Source organism: Rhinichthys klamathensis, unplaced genomic scaffold (genome assembly GCF_029890125.1).
Source record: "Rhinichthys klamathensis goyatoka isolate OS25496 unplaced genomic scaffold, OSU_Roscu_1.1 h1tg000272l_1, whole genome shotgun sequence".
In the NCBI taxonomy this organism is placed as follows: domain Eukaryota; kingdom Metazoa; phylum Chordata; class Actinopteri; order Cypriniformes; family Leuciscidae; genus Rhinichthys; species Rhinichthys klamathensis.
The window spans coordinates 2,057,501-2,085,000 of record NW_026606792.1 but is presented as its reverse complement, the minus strand read 5'-3'; the positions used below and the strand labels follow the sequence as shown (position 1 = coordinate 2,085,000).

The 27,500-nt window shown below is 39.0% G+C and overlaps 1 protein-coding gene across 1 annotated transcript in view; it reads left to right on the top strand.

Annotated features, from left to right (window-relative positions):
- dip2a (disco-interacting protein 2 homolog A) overlaps positions 1–27,500 on the top strand; it is a 98,521-nt gene that overhangs the window by 58,292 nt on the left and 12,729 nt on the right. Inside the window, exons 10-28 of the mRNA XM_056268442.1 lie at positions 156–258; positions 670–734; positions 917–1,010; positions 2,277–2,396; positions 2,485–2,599; positions 7,146–7,285; positions 13,718–13,854; positions 15,044–15,124; positions 15,213–15,340; positions 16,349–16,463; positions 16,589–16,796; positions 17,940–18,040; positions 20,214–20,294; positions 21,456–21,579; positions 21,665–21,786; positions 22,977–23,088; positions 23,582–23,691; positions 23,806–23,936; positions 26,630–26,798. Coding sequence (XP_056124417.1) covers positions 156–258; positions 670–734; positions 917–1,010; positions 2,277–2,396; positions 2,485–2,599; positions 7,146–7,285; positions 13,718–13,854; positions 15,044–15,124; positions 15,213–15,340; positions 16,349–16,463; positions 16,589–16,796; positions 17,940–18,040; positions 20,214–20,294; positions 21,456–21,579; positions 21,665–21,786; positions 22,977–23,088; positions 23,582–23,691; positions 23,806–23,936; positions 26,630–26,798 — 2,256 coding nt within the window. The remainder of the gene's footprint in view (positions 1–155; positions 259–669; positions 735–916; positions 1,011–2,276; positions 2,397–2,484; positions 2,600–7,145; positions 7,286–13,717; positions 13,855–15,043; positions 15,125–15,212; positions 15,341–16,348; positions 16,464–16,588; positions 16,797–17,939; positions 18,041–20,213; positions 20,295–21,455; positions 21,580–21,664; positions 21,787–22,976; positions 23,089–23,581; positions 23,692–23,805; positions 23,937–26,629; positions 26,799–27,500) is intronic.

Below are 27,500 nucleotides of genomic sequence, written 5' to 3'. Positions count from 1 at the left end.
CACTCACTCACACACTCTATCTATCTATCTATCTATCTATCTATCTATCTATCTATCTATCTATCTATCTATCTATCTATCTATCTATCTATCTATCTATCTATCTATCTATCTATCTTCTGTCTGTCAGTAATATATAATCTTCCTCCACACAGTATAAGAGCAGTAAGGAGGGCAGCACTATGGGCATCACCGTGTCTCACGCTGCGATGTTGGCTCACTGCCATGCGCTCACACAGGCCTGTGGATACACAGAGGGTGAGTGTGTGCGACACACACACACACACACACACACACACACACACACACACACACACACACACACACACACACCGGCTCTTCTGAGACCGGCACTGCAGGTCTAGGTGTCCCACTTCTCTCTCTAAATAACTTCTCAGAAACCCCTAACACACTCCACACACACAGTAAACACACACTGCTGTCCTGTGCTCTGCCTCTATATCTCTTAAACTGTGTTTGATTACACATGTAACTGTTATCAGGGGTAATTAAGATCCACACAATGAAAGATTATTTAAAAGTTGAGATATGATTTATGATGTTTTACTTGCTGCTGTCACGTAGACCACAGTATTTCTTGCTTTTTGCAATACATATATATTTTACATCATATATCATGTTTCCTGTGATTTTTACTCACGTGTACAGGCGAGATTATAACAAACGTGCTGGACTTCAAACGAGACGCTGGTCTGTGGCACGGGGTGCTCACGGTGAGTCCTCAGAAACACACACACTAGTGCGATCGACATCTGGTGACACACACACACACAAACACACACACACATGCTTAAGGAGTTCGATACCCTCACACTCATCCAGCTGTCTCTTGCTTTCCCATCCGGTGTCCTTGGCAACGGCTGTCGTGGTGATGTGTGTGTGTGTGTGTGTTCAGAGTGTGATGAACCGACTGCACGTGATCAGCATCCCATACTCTCTGATGAAGGTCAACCCTCTCTCCTGGATACAGAAAGTCCACACCTATAAAGGTGAGTGTGTGTGTGTGTGTGTGTGTCATGGGCTTTTAACTCTGAGCTATGGCCACTTACACATGGAAGAACCAGATGGTATAGTTGCTGAACTGATGTAAAACTTTATTTAGGAATTGGTATCTTGAAATGACTAAACTTGTATCGACAGTAAAGACTTTTATAATGTTACCAAAAATTCAAATAAATGCTTTTCCATCACAGGAATAAATAATATTAGAAAACATATTAACATAGAAAATAAGCGTTTAGCATAGAAAACACACTATTACTTGTTTAATGTATTTTTGATCAAATACAGTCAAACCATAAATGATTCAGACACCAGATATAATTTTTGAATTTCTGTAAGTGAGGAGAGCAAAATAAAGTAAACTGTGACATATTATACCCAAATATTCTTCATACAGTGACTACCAGTAACATTTATAGCAATTTGGGACCAAAAATGACTCGGACACTTTGAGCTGATCATGTTTTGCTGAAGTGTGTTTTCTTTAATGACTAATGGAGCTTTTTACACACAGACTGAACAACATGAAGCATTGCTTGGTCACTGGTGGAGCTAAACTGGTATTATCTAATTGTGTAGTTAAATTTAACATCTGCCAGATATTCAACATAATTCATGTGTGAGAGTCTAACAGAAGGACGGACAAAACCAGTGAAATATCCACTGAGAACTCTGAGTTCTGCTCATATTTTATTACCATATTCTAAACTATAGCAAATAAATTGTGAAAATGTGAGAAATGTTGAAGGAGAAATTTTGGTTTAACTAAATCCAATACGCATAAGAAACTAAGGATTTTTGGACAGTACTGTATATTTCTTCAGATTATTTCTCCATATTATCTGAATCATGAGGATTTATTCACAATATTTAAAAAGACTCACTGTTCCACCTACTGGTGTAATGATGTAACTACAGAAAAAGGTGTGTGTGAAATTTTCACTGCAAAAAAATAAATAAATACTTATAACATTTTTACTAGGATAAATTTAGATTAGATGAAAACAGAACATTGTGAAGTGAAGGAAAACAGGATTGCTGTAGATTTTGCACATGTAATTTTAAGTTTACTAGTTGGTATATACACTGTATCCAGACAGTAAACACCTATTTCTCACCACAGCTGTTATTATATTTTATATTTTAGCAGCTGAATTGCTGTCCAGTCAGCATCCATGAGCACAACTGTCTATTTAGACCATGTGAGTGAATGCTGTGTGAGTGTTGACAGTATATGTTGACTCTTCACCCAGCGCGTGTAGCAGTGGTGAAGTCCCGGGACATGCACTGGTCACTGTTAGCCCAGCGGGATCAGAGAGACATCAGTCTCAGTTCCCTCCGGATGCTCATCGTGGCTGACGGAGCCAATCCCTGTGAGTGAACGCTTGCACGTCCTCAGAGTGAAACTCATGCTGGACTGTCGCCGGGTCGGCTAACTTCACTGTGTGTGTCGAAACGCAGGGTCTATTTCGTCTTGCGACGCCTTCCTGAACGTCTTCCAGGCCCGTGGACTGCGTCCCGAGGCGATCTGCCCGTGTGCGAGCTCCTCCGAGGCCATGACCGTCGCCCTCCGCAGGTACACTGGCCACATCACAGCTGATATACAACACTGGCCACAACACAGCTGATATACAACACTGGCCACATTACAGCTGATATACAACACTGGCCACAACACAGCTGATATACAACACTGGCCACATTACAGCTGATATACAACACTGGCCACATTACAGCTGATATACAACACTGGCCACAACACAGCTGATATACAACACTGGCCACATTACAGCTGATATACAACACTGGCCACATTACAGCTGATATACAACACTGGCCACAACACAGCTGATGTACAACACTGGCCACATTACAGCTGATATACAACACTGGCCACATTACAGCTGATATACAACACTGGCCACAACACAGCTGATATACAACACTGGCCACATTACAGCTGATATACAACACTGGCCACATTACAGCTGATATACAACACTGGCCACATTACAGCTGATATACAACACTGGCCACAACACAGCTGATATACAACACTGGCCACATTACAGCTGATATACAACACTGGCCACATTACAGCTGATATACAACACTGGCCACAACACAGCTGATATACAACACTGGCCACATTACAGCTGATGTACAACACTGGCCACAACACAGCTGATATACAACACTGGCCACATTACAGCTGATGTACAACACTGGCCACAACACAGCTGATATACAACACTGGCCACATTACAGCTGATATACAACACTGGCCACAACACAGCTGATATACAACACTGGCCACATTACAGCTGATATACAACACTGGCCACAACACAGCTGATATACAACACTGGCCACAACACAGCTGATATACAACACTGGCCACAACACAGCTGATATACAACACTGGCCACATTACAGCTGATATACAACACTGGCCACATTACAGCTGATATACAACACTGGCTCCATTACAGCCAATATACAACACATTACAGCTAATGAACACCAACACATTACAGCTAATAAACAACACATCACAGCTAATGAACACCAACACATTACAGCTAATAAACACCAACACATTACAGCTAATAAACACCAACACATTACAGCTAATAAACACCAACACATCACAGCTAATAAACACCAACACATCACAGCTAATAAACACCAACACTAATAAACACCAACACATTACAGCTAATAAACACCAACACATTACAGCTAATAAACACCAACACATTACAGCTAATGAACACCAACACATTACAGCTAATGAACACCAACACATTACAGCTAATAAACACCAACACATTACAGCTAATGAACACCAACACATTACAGCTAATAAACACCAACACATCACAGCGAATAAACACCAACACATCACAGCGAATAAACACCAACACTAATAAACACCAACACATTACAGCTAATAAACACCAACACATTACAGCTAATGAACACCAACACATTACAGCTAATAAACACCAACACATTACAGCTAATAAACACCAACACATTACAGCTAATAAACACCAACACATTACAGCTAATGAACACCAACACATTACAGCTAATAAACACCAACACATTACAGCTAATGAACACCAACACATTACACACATTACAGCTAATAAACACCAACACATTACAGCTAATAAACACCAACACATTACAGCTAATGAACACCAACACATTACAGCCAATAAACACCAACACATTACAGCTAATAAACACCAACACATTACAGCTAATGAACACCAACACATTACAGCCAATAAACACCAACACATTACAGCTAATAAACACCAACACATTACAGCTAATGAACACCAACACATTACAGCCAATAAACACCAACACATTACAGCTAATGAACACCAACACATTACAGCCAATAAACACCAACACATTACAGCTAATGAACACCAACACATTACAGCTAATAAACACCAACACATTACAGCTAATAAACACCAACACATTACAGCTAATAAACACCAACACATTACAGCTAATAAACACAAACACATCACAGCTAATAAACACCAACACATCACAGCTGATAAACACCAACACATTACAGCTAATAAACACCAACACATTACAGCTAATAAACACCAACACCTTACAGCTAATAAACACCAACACATTACAGCTAATATACAACACATCACAGCTAATAAAGCTAATAAACACCAACACATTACAGCTAATAAAAACCAACACATTACAGCTAATAAACACCAACACATTACAGCTAATATACAACACATCACAGCTAATATACAACACATCACAGCTAATAAACACCAACACATTACAGCTAATAAACACCAACACATTACAGCTAATAAACACAAACACATCACAGCTAATAAACACCAACACATCACAGCTGATAAACACCAACACATTACAGCTAATAAACACCAACACATTACAGCTAATAAACACCAACACCTTACAGCTAATAAACACCAACACATTACAGCTAATATACAACACATCACAGCTAATAAAGCTAATAAACACCAACACATTACAGCTAATAAAAACCAACACATTACAGCTAATAAACACCAACACATTACAGCTAATATACAACACATCACAGCTAATATACAACACATTACAGCTAATAAACACCAACACCTTACAGCTAATAAACACCAACACATTACAGCTAATATACAACACATCACAGCTAATAAAGCTAATAAACACCAACACATTACAGCTAATAAAAACCAACACATTACAGCTAATAAACACCAACACATTACAGCTAATATACAACACATCACAGCTAATATACAACACATCACAGCTAATAAACACCAACACATTACAGCTAATAAACACCAACACATCACAGCTCATAAACACCAACACATCACAGCTAATAAACACCAACACATCACAGCTGATAAACACCAACACATTACAGCTAATAAACACCAACACATTACAGCTAATAAACACCAACACCTTACAGCTAATAAACACCAACACATTACAGCTAATATACAACACATCACAGCTAATAAAGCTAATAAACACCAACACATTACAGCTAATAAAAACCAACACATTACAGCTAATAAACACCAACACATTACAGCTAATATACAACACATCACAGCTAATATACAACACATCACAGCTAATATACAACATACCACAGCTAATAAACACCAACACATTACAGCTAATAAACACCAACACATCACAGCTAATATACAACACACCACAGCTAATAAACACCAACACATCACAGCTAATATACAACACATCACAGCTAATATACAACACATCACAGCTAATAAACACCAACACATTACAGCTAATAAACACCAACACATCACAGCTAATAAACACCAACACATCACAGCTAATATACAACACATCACAGCTAATAAACACCAACACATTACAGCTAATAAACACCAACACACCACAGCTAATAAACACCAACACATCACAGCTTATATGCAACACATCACAGCTAATAAACACCAACACATTACAGCTAATAAACACTAACACATTACAGCTAATATACAACACATTACAGCTAATAAACACCAACACATTACAGCTAATAAACACCAACACATTACAGCTAATAAACACCAACACATTACAGCTAATAAACACCAACACATCACAGCTGATAAACACCAACACATCACAGCTGATAAACACCAACACATTACAGCTAATAAACACCAACACATTACAGCTAATATACAACACATTACAGCTAATATACAACACATTACAGCTAATAAACACCAACACATTACAGCTAATATACAACACATTACAGCTAATAAACAACACCAACACATTACAGCCAATAAACACCAACACATTACAGCCAATAAACACCAACACATTACAGCTAATAAACACCAACACATCACAGCTAATATACAACACATCACAGCTGATAAACACCAACACATTACAGCCAATAAACACCAACACATTACAGCCAATAAACACCAACACATTACAGCCAATAAACACCAACACATTACAGCTAATGAACACCAACACATTACAGCCAATAAACACCAACACATTACAGCCAATAAACACCAACACATTACAGCTAATAAACACCAACACATTACAGCTAATAAACACCAACACATTACAGCTAATGAACACCAACACATTACAGCTAATGAACACCAACACATTACAGCCAATAAACACCAACACATCACAGCTAATGAACACCAACACATTACAGCTGATAAACACCAACACATCACAGCTAATGAACACCAACACATTACAGCTAATAAACACTAACACATTACAGCTAATAAACAACAGATTACAGCTAATAAACACCAACACATTACAGCTAATATACAACACATCACAGCTAATAAACACTAACACATTACAGCTAATATACAACACATTACAGCTAATATACAACACATTACAGCTAATAAACAACACCAACATATCACTGTTGAAGCTTGTTTCCGCCTAACATTGAATTTGCATATGGCAGAATGCTCAGGTGTGCATAACAAAGCCAGCTCCGGGTGTGTGTGTGTGTGTGTGTGTGTGTTCAGGCCTCCGGAGATGGGCGTTCCTCCCCCGGGTAAAGCGGTGTTGTCCATGAGCGGTCTGAGTTACGGCGTGATCCGGGTCGACACCGAGGAGAAGCTCTCCGTTCTCACTGTGCAAGATGTAGGACAGGTCATGCCTGGAGGTGCGACTCTCTTCACTCTCACTGGCTGTGTTTAATAATAATAATAATATTAATAATAATAATTTGGAGACTATGAATATGAACCGTTGTGCTTATATTGATCACGCAGTAAAAATGCCCAAACCAGTCGTGTGTGGCTGAGAGTGTGAAGCCGGCACTGGTGGCCGCTGTCCTGCTCCACTTCACACACGCAGGGAAAGGAGGATTATAGGATGACGGGACACTCGTTTATTCAACAGGAACAACAGCTCGTTCCTCATTCTTCGTTACGCTATTTCTACATCATCGCACATGCGCAGTCCTTTCAGTTTCGCTTCTCAATCCGATCAAGTGTTCACATGTTCCCTCGATCGGGTTAGAAAAGGAATAAACCTCCTCTTTCAATCCGATCAAAATTACTTTGGGATCGAGCTCATTTGTATCGGTTAACCCCCTGGGGTCGGCTATCGCGTCTCGCTTTTTTTCTTATCAGTGCAAAAGAGACTCAAAATACTCGGTTGATTTTGATCTTACATATAAGTGTGATACATCATTAGATCCTGTTTAGTTTCTATTTTTTTTGTGGATACTCACAATAAAAACAAAGTGTTGTGCTTTTCACCAAATAAAGAAAAACAAACATGATGCGAGTTCAGCGTTCTGTCTGTCAGTGCAGTCCATTCTGAAACGCGTCCTAAGATTAACTGTAACTCCGCGATTACTTGTCACACAGGCACGAGAGATTTTTCTTTATGAAGCTTGAATTCTCTTCTTTTAAATGAAGTAATTTATATAAAAAACAAATATTCTCAGTTTATGCAATCTGTATGAAAAGAGAGTGCTGTCAGTATTTTTTTCCCAGCTCATTACACTTCATTACGCGTTAATCTGACACGCCCACGGAGGACGCGCGCTATTCAAACGCAAATGTCGAGGCAAGCCATGACAATGCCCACATCAGCCGTTCCACCGCGGCGGTAAAATGTGTGGTGTATTTGCTGCCAATTACCGCTAAGAGGCGCTACAATCATAGACTCTGAAAAGTGTTCGTTTATTCCGGTTTATTCTCTCTAATGCGTAATCTGCTGCCGCACCGCGCTGATTCAGAGCGATTGAAAGCTGGTAGCAGATGAATTCAACAAGTGAAACGTAGTTAAAATAATTCATAATCACAATACTGAAATTAGGCTACTGAAATGTAATTGAATAAATAATGAAAACATTTCAACATCAAGGCTACATCAATGAGGCTTTACAACTTTAACAGCGTACAGACTGTAGCTCAGTGATCAACGCAACAACACAAGCTTAGGAGCTTCATTCGACCCGAGACCGAATCTCAATGTAGCATACATGTTGTTAACCGATGTTGGCCTACAGCGTTTATATTTTACCACCTTGATGCTTAAATAGGTAACTGTTTATAACTGTTTACTTATTTAAAGTCAATAGTTTTGTTTAATTATCATTACAACATAAATTTGCTACATTCCTGTATAACCGCAGCCGCTGCACAAACGACACAAACTGATGAAGGAAGATTGTCAGCCGATTGCATCAGAAAATGAAAATGAAGAAGCTCGTCTTTAGTCTGCTAAATTATTGTGTAATGTAAAAGAACACTAAAATTACTTAAGTTTGAAACCAAGTTCGAACATTCATTTCAAGGTTTAAATAAAGTGCCGGGACAGTTTTTTTTTATTTAAAACAGGGTTGCATTGGGTTTAGAGTTTATTTCTTTTGCAATGCAAAATAAGAAACACTAGGCTAATCTTATTCTTGCGACATTTTAAATTTGTATTGCCAAAGAAATTACAGCTAAATTAAACAATTAAAACAGTACAAAACGAAAATTGTCCAAAGAAACATAATTAAATTAAAAACATGCGTTTCTCTTTGCCTCTCTCGCGCTGGATCTCTTTTTAACAAGTTTATTTAGTCCCCCTCGCTGCACGCGCCGCGTCTCTCTCGAAATTAATCATTTCAGGGTAAAAACACATCATACAGCTGATAATACTGTATGTCGCTGCGTGTCAGCCATACAAATCACGAAAAAATTATTTAGCCTTTAATTGTTGCTTCAAAGACACAGCATGCCTTGTTGAATTCACCTTACAATAACTTCAATTGAAATTTTGTGTGAAAAAAACTTTAAATAGGCTACAATAAATAAACTACAATATTTATAATTTAATAAGATATGGGGCCTACATTTGGACACAGATTTATCCTTACAATAATTTTGCCTGCTCATCAGGCTGGCTATCCGACACTCTCCATATGAAAGAGGAACATTAACACCTTTGTCCAGCAATGTCCCTCCAACCCCCCACAGGCTATCGGAGTCTGAGGCTGTACTTAACACAAAGAGAAGTCGCAATTCACACTTAAATCGCTATTCTAGACAGTGTTGATAATGAAGGAATTAAATGATTTAAGTTACATGTAGCCTAGTGATATTTCTGTCATAAAAGTTTATTACTAAATATTTCATTATTTCAATAATTGATGAAATAAAACTGGTTTGGGCCAGCTTTTTCCAAGCAAAACTAAATATAATCTGAAAAAACGCATGTTAATTTGTTGTCATGAACAAAATGTTCAAATCAATATTAAAGTCTACAGGGATCTTTGGATCCTTACAACCAGGCATGCAATTTGTGAATTAAGTTTTTATTTTATTTTGTATTATTCAAATAAATATCGAAACACGGTGCTTCGTGGTAATGCTGCTAAATTAAATAACATTTATAGAATAATTATGAACTTAAATGAAACAATATCGCAACATTTCGACAAATACATTATTTGATCTGTTTTTACATTTTAATTCAGGGCGATTTAGCCTACATTTAATAAGGGCGAGATTTTCACCCTTGTCTTGTCATTTTCTCATTGGGAAGCGCTTCCATTAGCCTACATGTTTGAGTAGATCCTCTGTACCTCTCGTTTTCATAAGGATTAGCCTACATAATCAGATAACATTTATTAGCCTAAATATTTAGACATTTAAAGGCTTTAGACATCGCCGATTTCTTATCGTGACTGAGCTGAAGTGGCTTTCGGTTCATTTTTGTGACGGGCAGTTCCCGGAGACAGAGAGGACAGATACTGTTTTTTCGTTAGCCAGGCTAACTTAGCCTAATATGAATACAAGTTTACAGTTTTGAACGATGTAAGCTACTCTACTCTTATCTGTATGACCAAAAAATTACGGAGTCGCCTATTAAGTTATTTTAGCTGTAATAATGAGAAAAATAAATTAATCTAAATGAATGCGCCGCCGCGTTTGTCGAACACTAACTCGCCATGCCAGAATAAAACCCGACTTTAGAAAAATGCATAGGGCCACTCGGCGTGGTGTGCCAAAACACCCTAATTATAAACTTCAATATTTCATTCAAAATAATCTCATCAACACGCTTTGTGAAATTTTGAAAAGCCGTGCATGCATTCAGGCCACTGGAACTAATGAACAACTGAAACGCTGGTTTTGATTTTATTGTTTGTCGTTTAAACGTGCCTGTTGCATATCTCTATTTTATATTTGATATTGGTGAAGTAGCCTATAGCATTGATTAGCTGTGGAGGGAGGGGTGTGGGGATTAAAATAATTCAGCAGAAGCAGGGATGTTTAGACCAGAAGGAAATCCCAATCCCCCCTGGCAAATCACACTTTACTTAAAACCATGTTTTTTAAAACTCTAGGTTGTAGGGAACAGACCTCTCTGCCATGCGCGCGCACGGTTTGGAGCACAATATCTGTCTTGCATGCACGCTCGCTCTAGATAGATTACGGGATATTTTAACTAATTTGCGGTATAACTAGTCGATCACGAGTGGCTCAACAGGTAGATCTATAGATAAACTATATCTTTTAGGAATTTGACCGACCGGGTTGACACTACAGCGTGAGAAATCGGGGGTGTGGCGTGAGAGCGTGAGATTTGGGTCAATTGCGTGAGTCTCACGCTCAGTGCGTGAGAGTTGGCAGCCCTGAAAAAAAAAAATATATAGTATATATAGGCTATATATAATTTATTTATTACAGAACTGCTTTTGAAATTACGATTGGTAGCCTATTATTATACAGATGCAAAGTCGTTCTGTTGGGTACTATTTTGTGTGTAAAATGGAAATGCATGATAATTGTATTTTATTTATATAAGCAAAAAAACTGTATGGTGTAACAGAGTTTTAGAGCTAGACAAATCTAAATAAATATAAAACTTACAACAGACCAGGCTTGTGCGGGATTTGAACCCGCGTCATCTTGATGATGAACCATAAGTTCTACCGCTCGGCTATGAATTTTCTCACTGAGAAATACCAGAACGTTTGTTTCTCACATGAGCGAGAAAACGTTTTGTCTTTAGCCTGTGAGTGTGGCCTATACTTTAGCCTTTTACAGTTTTAAAAGATTATATCTTATCTGTATGACCAACAATTACGGAGTAGGCTATAAATGTTTGTTGTAGGCTTATTTGGAAATTACCATAACTTGTAGTATTTCATCCTTAGGCTACAGACATTAGCCCCGCTTACGTTTTGCTAAATGTCCCTTTGCGCCACCTGGCGGTCATTTCGCGAACGACTTTGAAATGTGACTGGTTTATTTTTACCGTGGTGGATGGCTAAAAATGGTATGTGGATGGCTAAAAGGTGACTAAAAATGTGCTTTTGGCTTTCATTTATATTTTGATTGTTTGTATATATATATATGTGTGTGTGTGTGTGTGTGTGTGTGTATAAATATTTATTTATTTATATATATATATTGTCCTTGCATTCTTTCTTGTGTGACACCCCTGAATGAAAGGCTCATTAGTATGCAGTCTGCTTAGGTGAGAACTGCCTAATTATTCATGAGGGGGTTGGGCCGATCCGCCCATCTGCATATTGCCTTTGCAAACAAAAAATGTTTTTCACAATTTAAAACAATCTATTGTTTTATGTGAATGATTAGGCAGAATGATTTTCAGATCAATTTGAAGCAAAAACTCTAGGCAACAACATCCACTTGTCAAAAGTCTTGTGGACAGATATTTAGTATGTTATTTGTGGCCTTATATTAGAAACTTTATTTTTTAGTTTTTTCAATAACCACGCATAAACAATATTCTCTCAAAAATACAAACATGTACATACATGTTGCTCACATATTATGGTAGCCCTCTGTGTGCTATATAGAGTGTAATTACACCTGTGCCATTAATATGTTTATAAGCAACTGAAAAAAGCAGAAATGTCAGAGCATGCCAAAACATCTCAAGGACCCCGAAAACACCTCAGACCCCAGAGGGTTAAGGTGTTTACATGAAGGCTTTTCAGTCCGTTTGAGCCGTCAATCCGATTACTAACGTATTATTTGGTTGCATGTGAACGTAGCCGCTGATCCATAGACTGATAGTCAGATTTGAATAGAGTGATGGAGCTTTGAGTGGATGTAGATGATATTCGGCCCTATTTTAACGATCTGAAACGCAAGTGTCAAAGCGTAAAGCGCAAGTAACTTTGTGGGCGGATCCCGGCGCTGTTGCTCTTTTCCCGGCGGGATAAATGCCTCTTGCGCCTGGCGCAAATCTAAAAGGGGTTGGTCTGAAGTAGCTTCATTATTAATAGGTGTGGTTTGGGCGTAACGTGAAATAAACCAATCAGAGCGTCATCTCACATTCCCTTTAAGAGCAGGCGCGCTTGTTCTAAAGCGGATTCCTATTATAACGGCGGATTTGCCAGGCGCGCGCCAGGAGCGGTTCACAGCCGAGGAGAGCAACGTTCTCGTCAGGGCCGTAAAACACAGAGAAGTGACATTGGGGATGGAGAAACCCACCCAAATTAACTTCTGTTTAACAGGCGTATGATAATTTGGGTAAATGTGTAAGCTACATGCTTTTATAATAAATTGTCTATCTATCTATCTATCTATCTATCTATCTATCTATCTATCTATCTATCTATCTATCTATCTATCTATCTATCTATCGTAATAATGTATGATTTGCAAAAATGAAAACTGCTGCTTAGATGAGAGAATCAAAGTGTATGCGCGTTGTGCACACGCTACATTGATTATGGCCAAGCATGCGCCCTTAAAATAGCATTATGAACAACGCGCAACGCGCCACTGACTTTAGACTAGTTTTTTTCTGGTCAGTGGCGCAATTGTTTTATAGAACAGCAAAATAGCACTAGGGAAAGTTTGCGCCGGAACACGCCTCCTCTTTGCGCTGAACCGCCCCGGGGAGCGCAACTGTATTTCTTAGTTAACCGACGTGCGTCTGTGGAGGGAAAAGTCCGCTTTGCGCGGGTGCAAAATAGGAATGATACATGCGTCAGTGTACAAAGTCATTTGCGCCGAGTGCAAGATAGGGCCCCTAGTCTCTTTATGCTTAACGCTCTCCTGTTTTGAATCCTCTGACTGCTTTATGTGTGTGTGTGTGTGTGTGTGTGCAGCGCTGGTGTGTGTGATCCGGCTGGAGGGAACGCCGTACCTGTGTCGAATGGACGAGGTGGGAGAGATCTGTGTGAGCTCCAGCAGTACGGGGATCTCTTACTATGGTCTGCCAGGAATGACCAAGAATGTCTTTGAGGTGAGTGTTGGAGGCTCCAGGGATTTCTAAACATCTAGTGTTGGCCTTAACAAATTTCAGTCAATAATGGTAGTTAGGGCTGAAGGATTTGGAAAAGAAAACAAAACAATTAACTGTTCACAAAGACCCGCTCCCTTTAGTTGCTAAAAATACATCGCGGAGCAGAGAGGACACTGACAACACACTGACAGACAGACAGACCAGCTTACTTTTGATATAAACAAAGTCTCAACTTTCAATTTGGGTCATTTTTTAGAGAAATTTAAACAATAAATAGTATTTTGTGGCTGTTTAATGTGTCTGACAGATCGCTAGAGCCTCAGTTAAAATGAATGAACATCAGAAGGAATGTTGTTTTAACCACGTATATTCAATACACACCGTTTCTCAAGTTCAAGTCCACCGACGTTAATCTACTAACCCTCCTGACTGCTTTGTCGGACAAATGGCGGATTCGGCGTATTGGTCAGATCGCCTGTCAATCAAACTCCCTGCGAAGGGTGAATTGCATATAAAATTGTGATTAAAAAAAGCTCCAGGTTTGCAGTGCTTGTTTGTAGGGCTGCACAATTTGGATAAATTATGTATCAATATGACTTAATTATTATTATTAGTAGTAGTAATAGTAGTAGTATTTCACTGTAAAATTACAAATAGACAAATTGTGTATTTAAGAAAAATATAATGAAGTAATAATAATAATAATGATGACGATTTTACAGTACAACTGTAAGATTAAACTCAAATATTAAGGCCTATATTTAAGATTTATGTATTTGAAATGCATAAAACATGTCCATGGATTTGATTTGCACAGTTTAAAACTAACTAATAAAAGGGTACAAAAGTTAAGATTTCTGTAATAGTACTAATAAACTAATTTAAAAAAAAAAAAATTTTAATCACACAACCAGGTTTGTATATTTATCATCAATAAATTACATTTCTTTCAGTCTCATACATTTTAACTAATTGAACGTTCCACAGCTATCCCTTTAGAAGAGCTTCTCATTACAAGGATGTGAAGATGACTGACTCAAACCGAGGGTTTACTGTGAAGCATAACACTGGATCATGAGCGTGTAAACGAACACAGCGCCACGCTTCTCTCTGAAACATGCGGCGCATAGATTTATTTCATTAAATCTCAGCCTTCTGAGAAAAGACTTGTTGTTCTGCTCTCTTCCAGACCATTCCCGTGACATCATCAGGATCTCCCATCAGCGACCGGCCCTTCACACGCACGTCTCTCCTGGGCTTCATCGGCCCGGTGCGTTCACATCACAGAGCTCTTACACGTCTTATGAATCCCCATGCAGAGCTGATGTTTGAGGACTGGGATGTGTGTGGTGTTGCAGGATAATCTGGTGTTTGTGGTGGGAAAGCTGGATGGGCTGATGGGGGTGAGCGGGCGCAGGCATAACGCAGATGATGTGGTGGCCACCGCGCTGGCCGTCGAGCCCATGAAGTTTGTGTACAGAGGACGGTAAATGCACTGCCTGTAACCTTTGACCTGATATTTAGCACAGCAATGGGTAACACTTTACTTGAAGGGGTGTGCATAAGACTGACATGACACATGTCATGAATATGAAGGAGGTTTATGCATGTTTATGACAACTGTCATTAAGTGTCATTCACTCAATTAGGACATTTTTAATGCAAATATGACATTGTTCGAGATGTCTTTGTTATGACACCTTGACATTACGAAGACACCACAACCTGTCATAAATATGTCATAAACATGACATAGCAGATTAATTATCAAACTTAAGAAAGCACTTCGCTTTATGGGTTAGCATTACATTAAACTGTCAGGTGGTTGGTTTTGACATTGGCTGTCATGAGGCATTATAACATTTTAATGACAAATTCAATGTGTACCACTGTAGTTGAGGTCACGAAAAATATTCATGACACAATTATAATGCCTCATGACAGCCAATGTCATCACCAACCACCTGACAGTTTAATGTAATGTTAACCCATAAAGCGAAGTGCTTTCTTAAGTCTGATAATTAATCTGCTATGTCATGTTTATGACATATTTATGACAGGTTGTGGTGTCTTAGTAATGTCAAGTTGTCATAACAAAGACATCTCGAACAATGTCATATTTGCATTAAAAATGTCCTAACTGAGTGAATGACACTTAATGACAGTTGTCATAAACATGCATAAACCCTCCTTCATATTCATAATACGTGTCATGTCATGATTATGAAGGTGTCATGTCAGTCTTATGCACACCCCTTCAAGTAAAGTGTTACCGAGCAATGTTTTCTGAAACCAACTACAAACATATCCTGCTATCCAGAAACACCCCATGAGGGAAAAAAACACCGGAGATGACAAAACAAATAGCATATACAAGAGAAACGTAAATCTGTGGCTAAAGTTATTTAAAAATGACAGATTAGCGAGTTAGTTCCCTCTTGCGTTGAGATGAATGTGTCTCTGCTCAGGCTGACATGTGATTCTGTGTTGTCAGGATCGCAGTTTTCTCTGTTTCGGTTCTGCACGATGAGCGCATTGTTGTGGTGGCAGAACAGAGACCAGACGCTTCAGAGGAGGACAGCTTCCAGTGGATGAGCCGAGTGCTACAGGTGAACACACACACACACACACATTATGTTAATTCAATCATGAGAATAAAGACCGGATAGGTTTGTACAAAGTTTTTACTTGTAGTGTCCGCAAAACAACACACCCCCCCCTCTGTCCCCCTCAGGCCATCGACAGCATCCATCAGGTGGGTGTGTACTGTCTGGCTCTGGTCCCGGCGAACACACTCCCCAAAGCTCCCCTGGGCGGCATCCACATCTCCGAGAGCAAGCAGCGCTTCCTGGAGGGAGCCCTGCACCCCTGCAACGTGCTCATGTGCCCTCACACCTGCGTCACCAACCTGCCCAAGCCCCGCCAGAAGCAGCCCGGCACCGGTGAGTGTGTGTGTGTGTGTGTGTGTGTGTGTGCACCCCTGCAACGTGCTCATGTGCCCTCACACCTGCGTCACCAACCTGCCCAAGCCCCGCCAGAAGCAGCCCGGCACCGGTGAGTGTGTGTGTGTGTGTGTGTGTGTGTGTGTGTGCACCCCTGCAACGTGCTCATGTGCCCTCACACCTGCGTCACCAACCTGCCCAAGCCCCGCCAGAAGCAGCCCGGCACCGGTGAGTGTGTGTGTGTGTGTGTGTGTGTGTGCCCTGCACCCCTGCAACGTGCTCATGTGCCCTCACACCTGCGTCACCAACCTGCCCAAGCCCCGCCAGAAGCAGCCCGGCACGGGTGAGTGTGTGTGTGTGTGTGTGTGTGTGTGTGTGTGTGTGTGTGTGTGTGCACCCCTGCAACGTGCTCATGTGCCCTCACACCTGCGTCACCAACCTGCCCAAGCCCCGCCAGAAGCAGCCCGGCACGGGTTGCGTTGCTAATGTGAAAATGGCGGGAAAAGGCTATACTGGCGAAAACACTCTCAGTTGGAGGCAAAATTCGTGCAACGACACACTTGACCATTTTACATCAGTCAGAGCTGAGTGTGTGTGAGTGTGTGTTTTCATCAGCTGGAAACAGCCAACAGAAAGCGCTCAGATCAAGCTGAGCGTCTGGTGTTTTTGATGAACATGAATATGAATATGAATATGAATATGTAGATGTAGTGAGGAGAAGTGGAGTGCTTCTGAATGGCAGTTTGCTGTCTTGTGTTTTTGTTCATTACGCTGTGTGTTGAAGTGTGTGTTCTCATGTCACTGATGCACAAACACAGTTTTATGCCCTTTTGTAACCTAATTTTCCTTGCATGCACATTAAGGAAATAATATTTTATTTAAGAACAATTTTCAAAAGTTAATGCACTTTAAAAAGTGAATGTCATTTAGTTTCAATAAAAGATGCGATGCTTGATTTGGTTTATATTTGCTGATTGCGCTCGCTTGCGCCCTCTAGTGGGCATAGGAGACAATACAGTACCTTTATCCTCTAACATTAAGCATTGCCTTTAGAATTCAAAAATAATTCGAATTTTGAAAGAAATAAAAATTTAGCTTTTTAGCCGTTTGGACAGCCCTAACCTGCCGTCTCTGTGGTTTCAGAGGTGGGTCCTGCTTCCATGATAGTGGGAAACCTGGTGGCAGGAAAGAGAATTGCTCAGGCCTGTGGGAGAGACGTGTCTCAGCTGGAAGACCATGATCAGGTAAAGCACATTACAACCTCCTGAACCACTGAGAACACACAAGTACTTTAAAAACAGTATTTATTGTGGAAAAATATACTTTCAAATATGCTTAACCCTCTGGTGCTGTTCGCGTGTCGCTCAAAAATTACAGTTTTTTTTTTATTTCAATTAAATGAATGTACTATATTTTAGTTTAATAATATTATTTATTTTTATTTTTATGGGATTTTATGGTACTAAATTATATTTATACAGTAGTTATAATCCATTTATTAATTTTTTCAGCATAGACCTGAAAATGAAATTTCCAAATTAAACGATCCGAAATCTTTAATGCTTTGGATCACAGACTTCAGTTTGGTCTCTTTTTAAAGACGACACTTGGCAGATTATTGCTGAAGTAGAAAAAGTGAACTTTTATAAATGTATTGTTATGAAAAATGCACAACAATAATATTTAAAATTTTAAATAAAATATATATTTTCCAAAACATGTTTTACTCTAAAACGGTGGGGAAAAAAATCAAAACCATAAATCTAAACAAGTCATGTTTCATATTTGAAGTTGATATCTCAAAAAAATTGCTTTCAGGAAGATTTAATTCACTTAATTGAAATAATAAATAAAAAAATACAGTTTAAATTTATTTTAAATGCAATTAGTTAAAGTTTAGAATGCTTTTGTGACCAAGTTAATAACATCTTTATATGTAATTTCATAATTATGATAATATTTTGCAATAAGAAGTTAATATGAACTAACAATGATCAATACTTTTAAAGCATGTATTAATATAAGTTAATGCTAAATTCAAGATTTATAAATACATCATTAAAATCTAAAAAGTTGTATCTGTTAATGCCACTGACCTGAAGCGTCACCAACAACGAAGAGAAATGTTGTATTTTACACTAACATTAACAAAGATTAATAACAAAGGCATTGCTCATTGTTATTTCATGCATTAACTAACATGGACTAATCTGACCGTACACATTACTGTACTGACAAGCATTTAGGATCAACTCAAATATACTTTAAGGATTTTTTCTATTTAAACTTGTATGTCATGTATTTAAATACATTTGTAATTACACAATGAAGTTACAATTTAGTACATTTAATATACAGTAGTCAACATTTGTATACATATACATTTGAACAATACCCGTTCTTGTCTTAGAACAACTGTAATGAACTTTTTTGATCCACTTCAAATGTTGACTACTGTATATTAATGTTCACTGTAATGTTCTTTAGGTTCTGCTTACTCAACACATCAAAATAAGTGTACTTTCTTAAACCATGACAAACGATTATTACATAATGATTGAAATGTATGGTAACACTTTACTTGAAGGGGTGTTCATAAGACTGACATGACACACGTCATGAATATGAATGAGGGTTTATGCATGTTTATGACAACTGTCATTAAGTGTCATTCGCTCAATTATGACATTTTTAATGCAAATATGACATTGTTTGAGATGTCTTTGTTATGACAACTTGACATAAACCAATACATCATAACCTGTCATAAATATGTCATAAACATGACATAGCAGATTAATGATCAAACTTAAGAAAGCTTTATGGGTTAGCATTACATTAAACTGTTGTGTGGTTGGTTTTGACATTGGCTGTCATGAGGCCGTTATAACTGTGTTATGAATGTTTTTCTTGACCTCAACTACAGTGGTACACATTTAATTTGTCATTAAAATGTTACAATGCCTCATGACAGCCAATGTCAAAACCAACCACATGATAGTTTAATGTAATGCTAACCTATAAAGCTAAGTGATCATTAATCTGCTATGTCATGTTTATGACATATTTATAACAGGTTGTGGTGTCTTAGTAATGTCAAGTTGTCATAACAAAGACATCTCGAACAATGTCATATTTGCATTAAAAATGTCATAATTGAGTGAATGACACTTAATGACAGTTGTTATAAACATGCATAAAATCTCCTTCATATTCATGATGTGTCATGTCATGATTATGAAGGTGTTATGTCAGTCTTATGCACACCCCTTCAAGTAAAGTGTTAACGAATGTACTTTAAAGTAAAACGTTTGACTTGACATTATTACAGTGCACTTTTTAATGTCATGTAAGAGCACTCATTGATACGCAGTAGTTTTTAAGATTCACTGTTGTCTGAATGTGTGTGTTGTGTAGTTCCTGTATCTGCAGGACGTCCTGCAGTGGAGAGCTCAGGCCACTCCAGACCATCCTCTGTTTCTGCTGCTCAACGCCAAGGTATCTCTCGCCCGCTAACATCTCGGATATATATATATATATATATTACTCACTGCCACGTCTACATGGACACCTTTTGGTTCAATCGGAACCAAATCAATCCGATTGATGAATCCGAACACAGTGTTTATGAACGATAAATAAAGTAATCGGGTTGATGCATGGGCTTCGGAAGCAAAAAAAAAAAGTGTGTGTGTCCTCCCCCAGAAACATGTTACTGGAGTAAACTAAACTAAACTCCGCTTCATGTTATGCATTAATTGCACAGCTATCCGTGGATCATCCCGCTGCTGATACCATGGGCATTTGCCAGCATTGACAACTTAAAGCTGTTATTGATGTTTGCAACGCAATATTTGACTGAAGGGTACAAGGGCGGTTATTTCCGTCAGTTGCGGCTCGTTGAGAAATATAATGTAGCGATTCAGCAGAAATGGAGTTTAGTTTATTAGGGTTCCTCAAGTGGAGTGGATTTGACTGACGGCGCTCTGAAAAGCGAACAGACACATGCACTGAATTAGAGACGGTAAAAGTGAGTGGGTCTGATATCATTGGTCTTAAAAAGTGGGTGGGTCTTGTCCTTGTCCGTTTATGTTATGTCACTTTGATTTTTTGACATGCACGAATATACTGCCGCTGTTTATGCATAACTCTTCTCCTCTATTGGTTCTTTATTTGTTTTAAACAGCAGACTTAATATTTATCCGTCTCTGGTCATGATTTGGAGACTATGAATATGAACCGTTGTGCTTATATTGATCACGCAGTAAAAATGCCCAAACCAGTCGTGTGTGGCTGAGAGTGTGAAGCCGGCACTGGTGGCCGCTGTCCTGCTCCGCTTCACACACGCAGGGAAAGGAGGATTATAGGATGACGGGACACTCGTTTATTCATCAGGAACAACAGCTCGTTCCTCATTCGTCGTTACACTATTTCTACATCATCGCACATGCACAGTCCTTTCAGTTTCGCTTCTCAATCCGATCAAGTGTTCACATGTTCCCTCGATCGGGTTAGAAAAGGAATAAACCTCCTCTTTCAATCCGATCAAAATTACATTGGGATCGAGCTCATTTGTATCGGTTAAGGTGTTTACATGAAGGCTTTTCAGTCCGTTTGATCCGATTATAAGTGTCCGTGTGTGTGTGTGTGTGTGTTCAGGGCACGGTGGCCAACACAGCGTCATGTGTGCAGCTGCACAAGCGTGCGGAGCGAGTGGCGGTGGCGCTGATGGAACGAGGCCGACTGAACACCGGAGATCATGTGGCACTGGTGTATCCTCCCGGTGAGAGAGGACGGCACTCACACACTGAGGTCAGATAAAGGCTGTCCTCTCTCAGGTCTTCATTCCTCTGTCCTCTACTCTGCAGGTATTGATCTGATCGCCACTTTCTACGGCTGCCTGTACGCCGGCTGCGTCCCCGTCACCGTCAGGCCTCCACACCCGCAGAACCTAACCACGACCCTGCCCACCGTCAAGATGATCGTGGAGGTGACGCTGAACGCCGGTCACTCGGGGTGTAGCGAAGCCCTCGTGTCACGCTTCAATACATTTTAGAGCTGTCACTTTTGTGAAAAAATCCTGTTTGATTTTTGAGACATAAGTGTTCATTGAAGCGATTGTAAAATCGATTTTCCATCTAAAGACGTTTCCATTTTCAACACCAAATACAGGCAAATCCACGGACACCTAACAGGCGTTAGGACGAGCGTAAAGAGGACGCTTGAGACGCACAAGTCAGCAATAGTTCTGATGATTTGACAATGACAAACAGGAGCGCAACATTCAGGGATTGAGATTAACAGCCTCCACTAACATACACACTAACTTTGGCGGGAAACGCTGTCAAATCACGAGCCAATCTGGCGTTTCTGTGTTTACTCACTTTGCTGGGGAAGTTCGTGTTAGCCAAATCTGTGCGGATTTAGCGCAAATACGCAACTCGTGATCCTCATGATATATTAAATACAGCGTATTGCACAGAATCTGCGCATTTCTGGCTCACTTGAACACACACACACACACACGTCACTACGCAACACATAATGGCACGCTCGTTCACTTGCATTGAAGTAATAGCGAATATTAAAAAGCATTTGGTGAACAGAAAAGACATTGTTATTTACCAACATCCGACATGTTCTGTGTGCTGTATTGATCTGTCCACCTAAAACACATTTTTGGTAAAAAAAAAAAAAAAAAAAAAAAAAAAGAAATCGATTCCCTATTTTCGTTTTTGATACTTGTGTTGGTTGGTCCGATCGATTGTGCAATCGATTTTTGAACGTAAAGTGACAGCCCTAATACATTTATTAAATTAAATTTAACATATCAACTGGTTCTGCAAACAAATAATGCCATTTGCTTTTCAATAATCAAATGGCTTTTCAATAATCCATTTTTGCGATTTATTGAATGACGTTCTGGGACCACTGTAGATAAAGACTTCAGTAAGTGTCTTCTGGAAGGCATATCCGCCTGTCCACTGCTCTGTAAACGAGGCTCCGCGTCTCACAGCGGTGAAATGACCCAAACGCAGACTGGAGACTACATATGTATGAAGTCTTAATAAGACTGATAAGCATTACTTTGTCCTTTAGCTGCTCTATCCTCTGTATATCAGCAGTGTCTGATCGTTGATCACTCTCTTGTGACTGTAACTGTACTCATATGATTGACAGGTCAGTAAGTCTGTATGTATTCTGACAACACAAGCAATAATGAAACTACTGAAATCCAAAGAGGCCGCGGCTGCTGTGGACGTGAAAGCGTGGCCGTTGATACTGGACACAGGTAAAGACATCAACTTACACCAATGTACTATTGTATAATTCCCATTGTATGTAAAAGAAATGTTAAAGATCCCATATTATGCCTTTTTACAAAGTATTAGTTCCTGTCTCTATGAAGCCCCTCCTTCTGAAAAGCACACTGTGCTCTGATTGGTCAGCTGGGGACTTGTGTTGTGATTGGTCGACCGCTTCGAGTGTGTTTGGGAAATGTCCCGCCCCTTACCATAACCGCCAGTTTAACACACCACTAACTAACTCAACCAGGCCCCGCCCCTTTATTCTGCGTATTAATTATTATAATGAGGAATATTGTGAGGTGTTCCCGGAAGAAACTCAAGACACAATGGAGGCATTTCAGGAGTTCAGAAACACTGACACTGATATAGAGAAGAACTGGAGCTTTTTAATGATCAACCAGCAGCATTACACACTAAAGAAAGTGAAAAAAAGCATAATACGTCTTCTTTAAATAAGGTTTATTGGTTCCATTTCAGATGATCTCCCGAGAAAGAGGATTCCCCAGATCTACAAACCCCCCACCCCAGAGATGCTCGCCTACCTGGACTTCAGTGTGTCGACCACAGGAATCCTGGCTGGGGTCAAGGTGAATCTGACTAACCCTTCATCATCATCATCATCATCATCGTCATCTATGGGACAGTAACACTTTCATCTGTAAATGTGGGATGGCACTTCTAACAGCATGTGTTTGTCTCAGATGTCCCATGCTGCCACCAGTGCCTTGTGTCGCTCTATCAAGCTGCAGTGTGAGCTGTACCCGTCCCGCCAGATCGCCATCTGCCTGGACCCCTACTGCGGCCTGGGCTTCGCCCTCTGGTGTCTCTGCAGGTGAGAGACCAACATCACGCCTGCTTCGGCTGGCAGGCCAGTACACTCATGGTTAAAGGGATAGGTCACCCAAAAATGAAAATTATGATTTACTCTCCCTCAAGTCCTCCTAGGTGTATATGACATTCTTCATTCAGACGAATACAATCAGAGTTATATTAAAAAATGTCCGGGCTCTTCCAAGGTTTATAATGGCAGTGAATGGCTGTTTCTGTTTTGAAGTCCATAAAGTGCATCTATCCATGATAAAAGTGCATCTATCCATCATAAAAGTGCATCTATCCATCATAAAAGTGCATCTATCCATCATAAAAGTGCATCTGTCCATCATAAAAGTGCATCTATCCATCATAAAAGTGCATCTGTCCATCATAAAAGTGCATCTAACAATCATAAAAGTGCGTCTATCCATCATAAAACTGCATCTATCCATCATAAAAGTGCATCTATCCATCATAAAAGTGCATCTATTCCATCATAAAAGTGCATCTGTCCATCATAAAAGTGCATCTATCCATCATGAAAGTGCATCTAACAATCATAAAAGTGCGTCTATCCATCATAAAAGTGCATCTATCCATCATAAAAGTCCATCCATCTATCATAAAAGTGCATCTATCCATCATAAAAGTGCATCTATCCATCATAAAAGTGCATCTATCCATCATAAAAGTGCATCTATCCATCATAAAAGTGCATCTATCCATGATAAAAGTGCATCTATCCATCATAAAAGTGCATCTATCCATCATAAAAGTGCATCTATCCATCATAAAAGTGCATCTATCCATCATAAAAGTGCATCTATCCATCATGAAAAGTGCATCTATCCATCATAAAAGTGCATCTATCCATCATAAAAGTGCATCTATCCATCATAAAAGTGCATCTATCCATCATAAAAGTGCATCTATCCATCATAAAAGTGCATCTATCCATCATAAAAGTGCATCTATCCATCATAAAAGTGCATCTATCCATCATAAAAGTGCATCTATCCATCATGAAAGTGCATCTAACAATCATAAAAGTGCGTCTATCCATCATAAAAGTGCATCTATCCATCATAAAAGTCCATCCATCTATCATAAAAGTGCATCTATCCATCATAAAAGTGCATCTATCCATCATAAAAGTGCATCTATCCATCATAAAAGTGCATCTATCCATCATAAAAGTGCATCTATCCATGATAAAAGTGCATCTATCCATCATAAAAGTGCATCTATCCATCATAAAAGTGCATCTGTCCATCATAAAAGTGCATCTATCCATCATGAAAGTGCATCTAACAATCATAAAAGTGCATCTATCCATCATAAAAGTGCATCTATCCATGATAAAAGTGCATCTATCCATCATAAAAGTGCATCTATCCATCATAAAAGTGCATCTATCCATCATAAAAGTGCATCTGTCCATCATAACAGTGCATCTATCCATGATAAAAGTGCATCTATCCATCATAAAAGTGCATCTATCCATCATAAAAGTGCATCTATCCATCATAAAAGTGCATCTATCCATCATAAAAGTGCATCTATCCATGATAAAAGTGCATCTATCTTTATCATCTATCCATTTTTATCATGGATAGATGCGCTTTTATCATGGATAGATGCATTTTTATGATGGATAGATGCACTTTTATCATGGATAGATGCACTTTTATGATGGATAGATGCACTTTTATCATGGATAGATGCACTTTTATCATGGATAGATGCACTTTTATGATGGATAGATGCGCTTTTATCATGGATAGATGCACTTTTATGATGGATAGATGCACTTTTATCAGGGATAGATGCACTTTTATCATGGATAGATGCACTTTTATGATGGACAGATGCACTTTTATGATGGATAGATGCACTTTTATGATGGATAGATGCGCTTTTATCATGGATAGATGCACTTGTATGATGGATAGATGCCCTTTTATCATGGATAGATGCACTTTTATCATGGATAGATGCACTTTTATGATGGATAGATGCACTTTTATCATGGATAGATGCACTTTTATGATGGATAGATGCACTTTTATCATGGATAGATGCACTTTTATCATGGATAGATGCACTTTTATGATGGATAGATGCACTTTTATCAGGGATAGATGCACTTTTATCAAGGATAGATGCACTTTTATGATGGACAGATGCACTTTTATGATGGATAGATGCACTTTTATCATGGATAGATGCGCTTTTATCATGGATAGATGCACTTTTATGATGGATAGATGCGCTTTTATCATGGATAGATGCACTTTTATGATGGATAGATGCACTTTTATCATGGATAGATGCACTTTTATGATGGATAGATGCCCTTTTATCATGGATAGATGCACTTTTATCATGGATAGATGCACTTATATCATGGATAGATGCACTTGTATCATGGATAGATGCACTTTTATGATGGATAGATGCACTTTTATCATGGATAGATGCACTTTTATCATGGATAGATGCACTTTATGGACTTCAAAACAGAAACAGCCATTCACTGCCATTATAAAGCTTGGAAGAGCCAGGACATTTTTTAATATAACTCTGATTGTATTCGTCTGAAGAAGAATGTCATTTACACCTAGGAGGACTTGAGAGTGAGTAAATCATGGGCTAATTTTAATTTTTGGGTGAACTGTCCCTTTAATGTAATGTAAATGTTTGTGTTTGCAGTGTGTACTCAGGCCATCAGTCTATTCTGGTCCCTCCTCTGGAGCTGGAGACCAATGCGTCTCTGTGGCTCTCTGCGGTCAGCCAGTATAAAGCTCGAGTGACCTTCTGTTCGTATTCGGTGATGGAGATGTGTACCAAAGGCCTGGGCTCCCAGACTGAAGCTCTGCGGGTCAGTCTTACATTCACACACTCCTCAGCCGCCGTCACATTTACTGCCGTTCCGACAACATTCGTGCACGAATCCGGTCCTTGTCACGTGAATCCCCATGCGGATTTCACTCATGCTCAAGCTGGTCACGCCAGTTCATCGATCGCTTCACAACGGACAATCAACTTTTTATGTCATGTAAAATATCACACATATAGTGTGACCGCACCTTTAGTCTACATAATGTGACACATAATCGTATTTTATTATGACATTTAATTTTTGTTTTGAAAGAAACCAATGCTTTTTTTCAGCAAGGACGCATTAAATTGATCAAAAGTGACAGTGAAGACATTTATAATGTTACAAATGATTATTTTCCAAAGTTCTTTTGAACTTTCTATTCATCAAAGAATCTTGAAAAATAAAATGTATCAAATTTCCACAAAGATATGAAGCAGCACGACTGTTTTCAACACATCAGATCCTCATATTAGAGTGATTTCTGAAGGATCATGTGACACTGAAGACTGGAGTAATGATGCTGAACATTCAGCTTTGATCACAGGAATAAATCCCACTTTACTATATATTACATTTACATTTTAAATTACAAATTATTTCACTGTTTTTACTGTATTTTTTATCAAAAATACAATGCAGCCTTGGTGAGCAGAACCGAGCAAACTTCTTTCAAAAACATTAAAAAAGGGTGTATTTCAG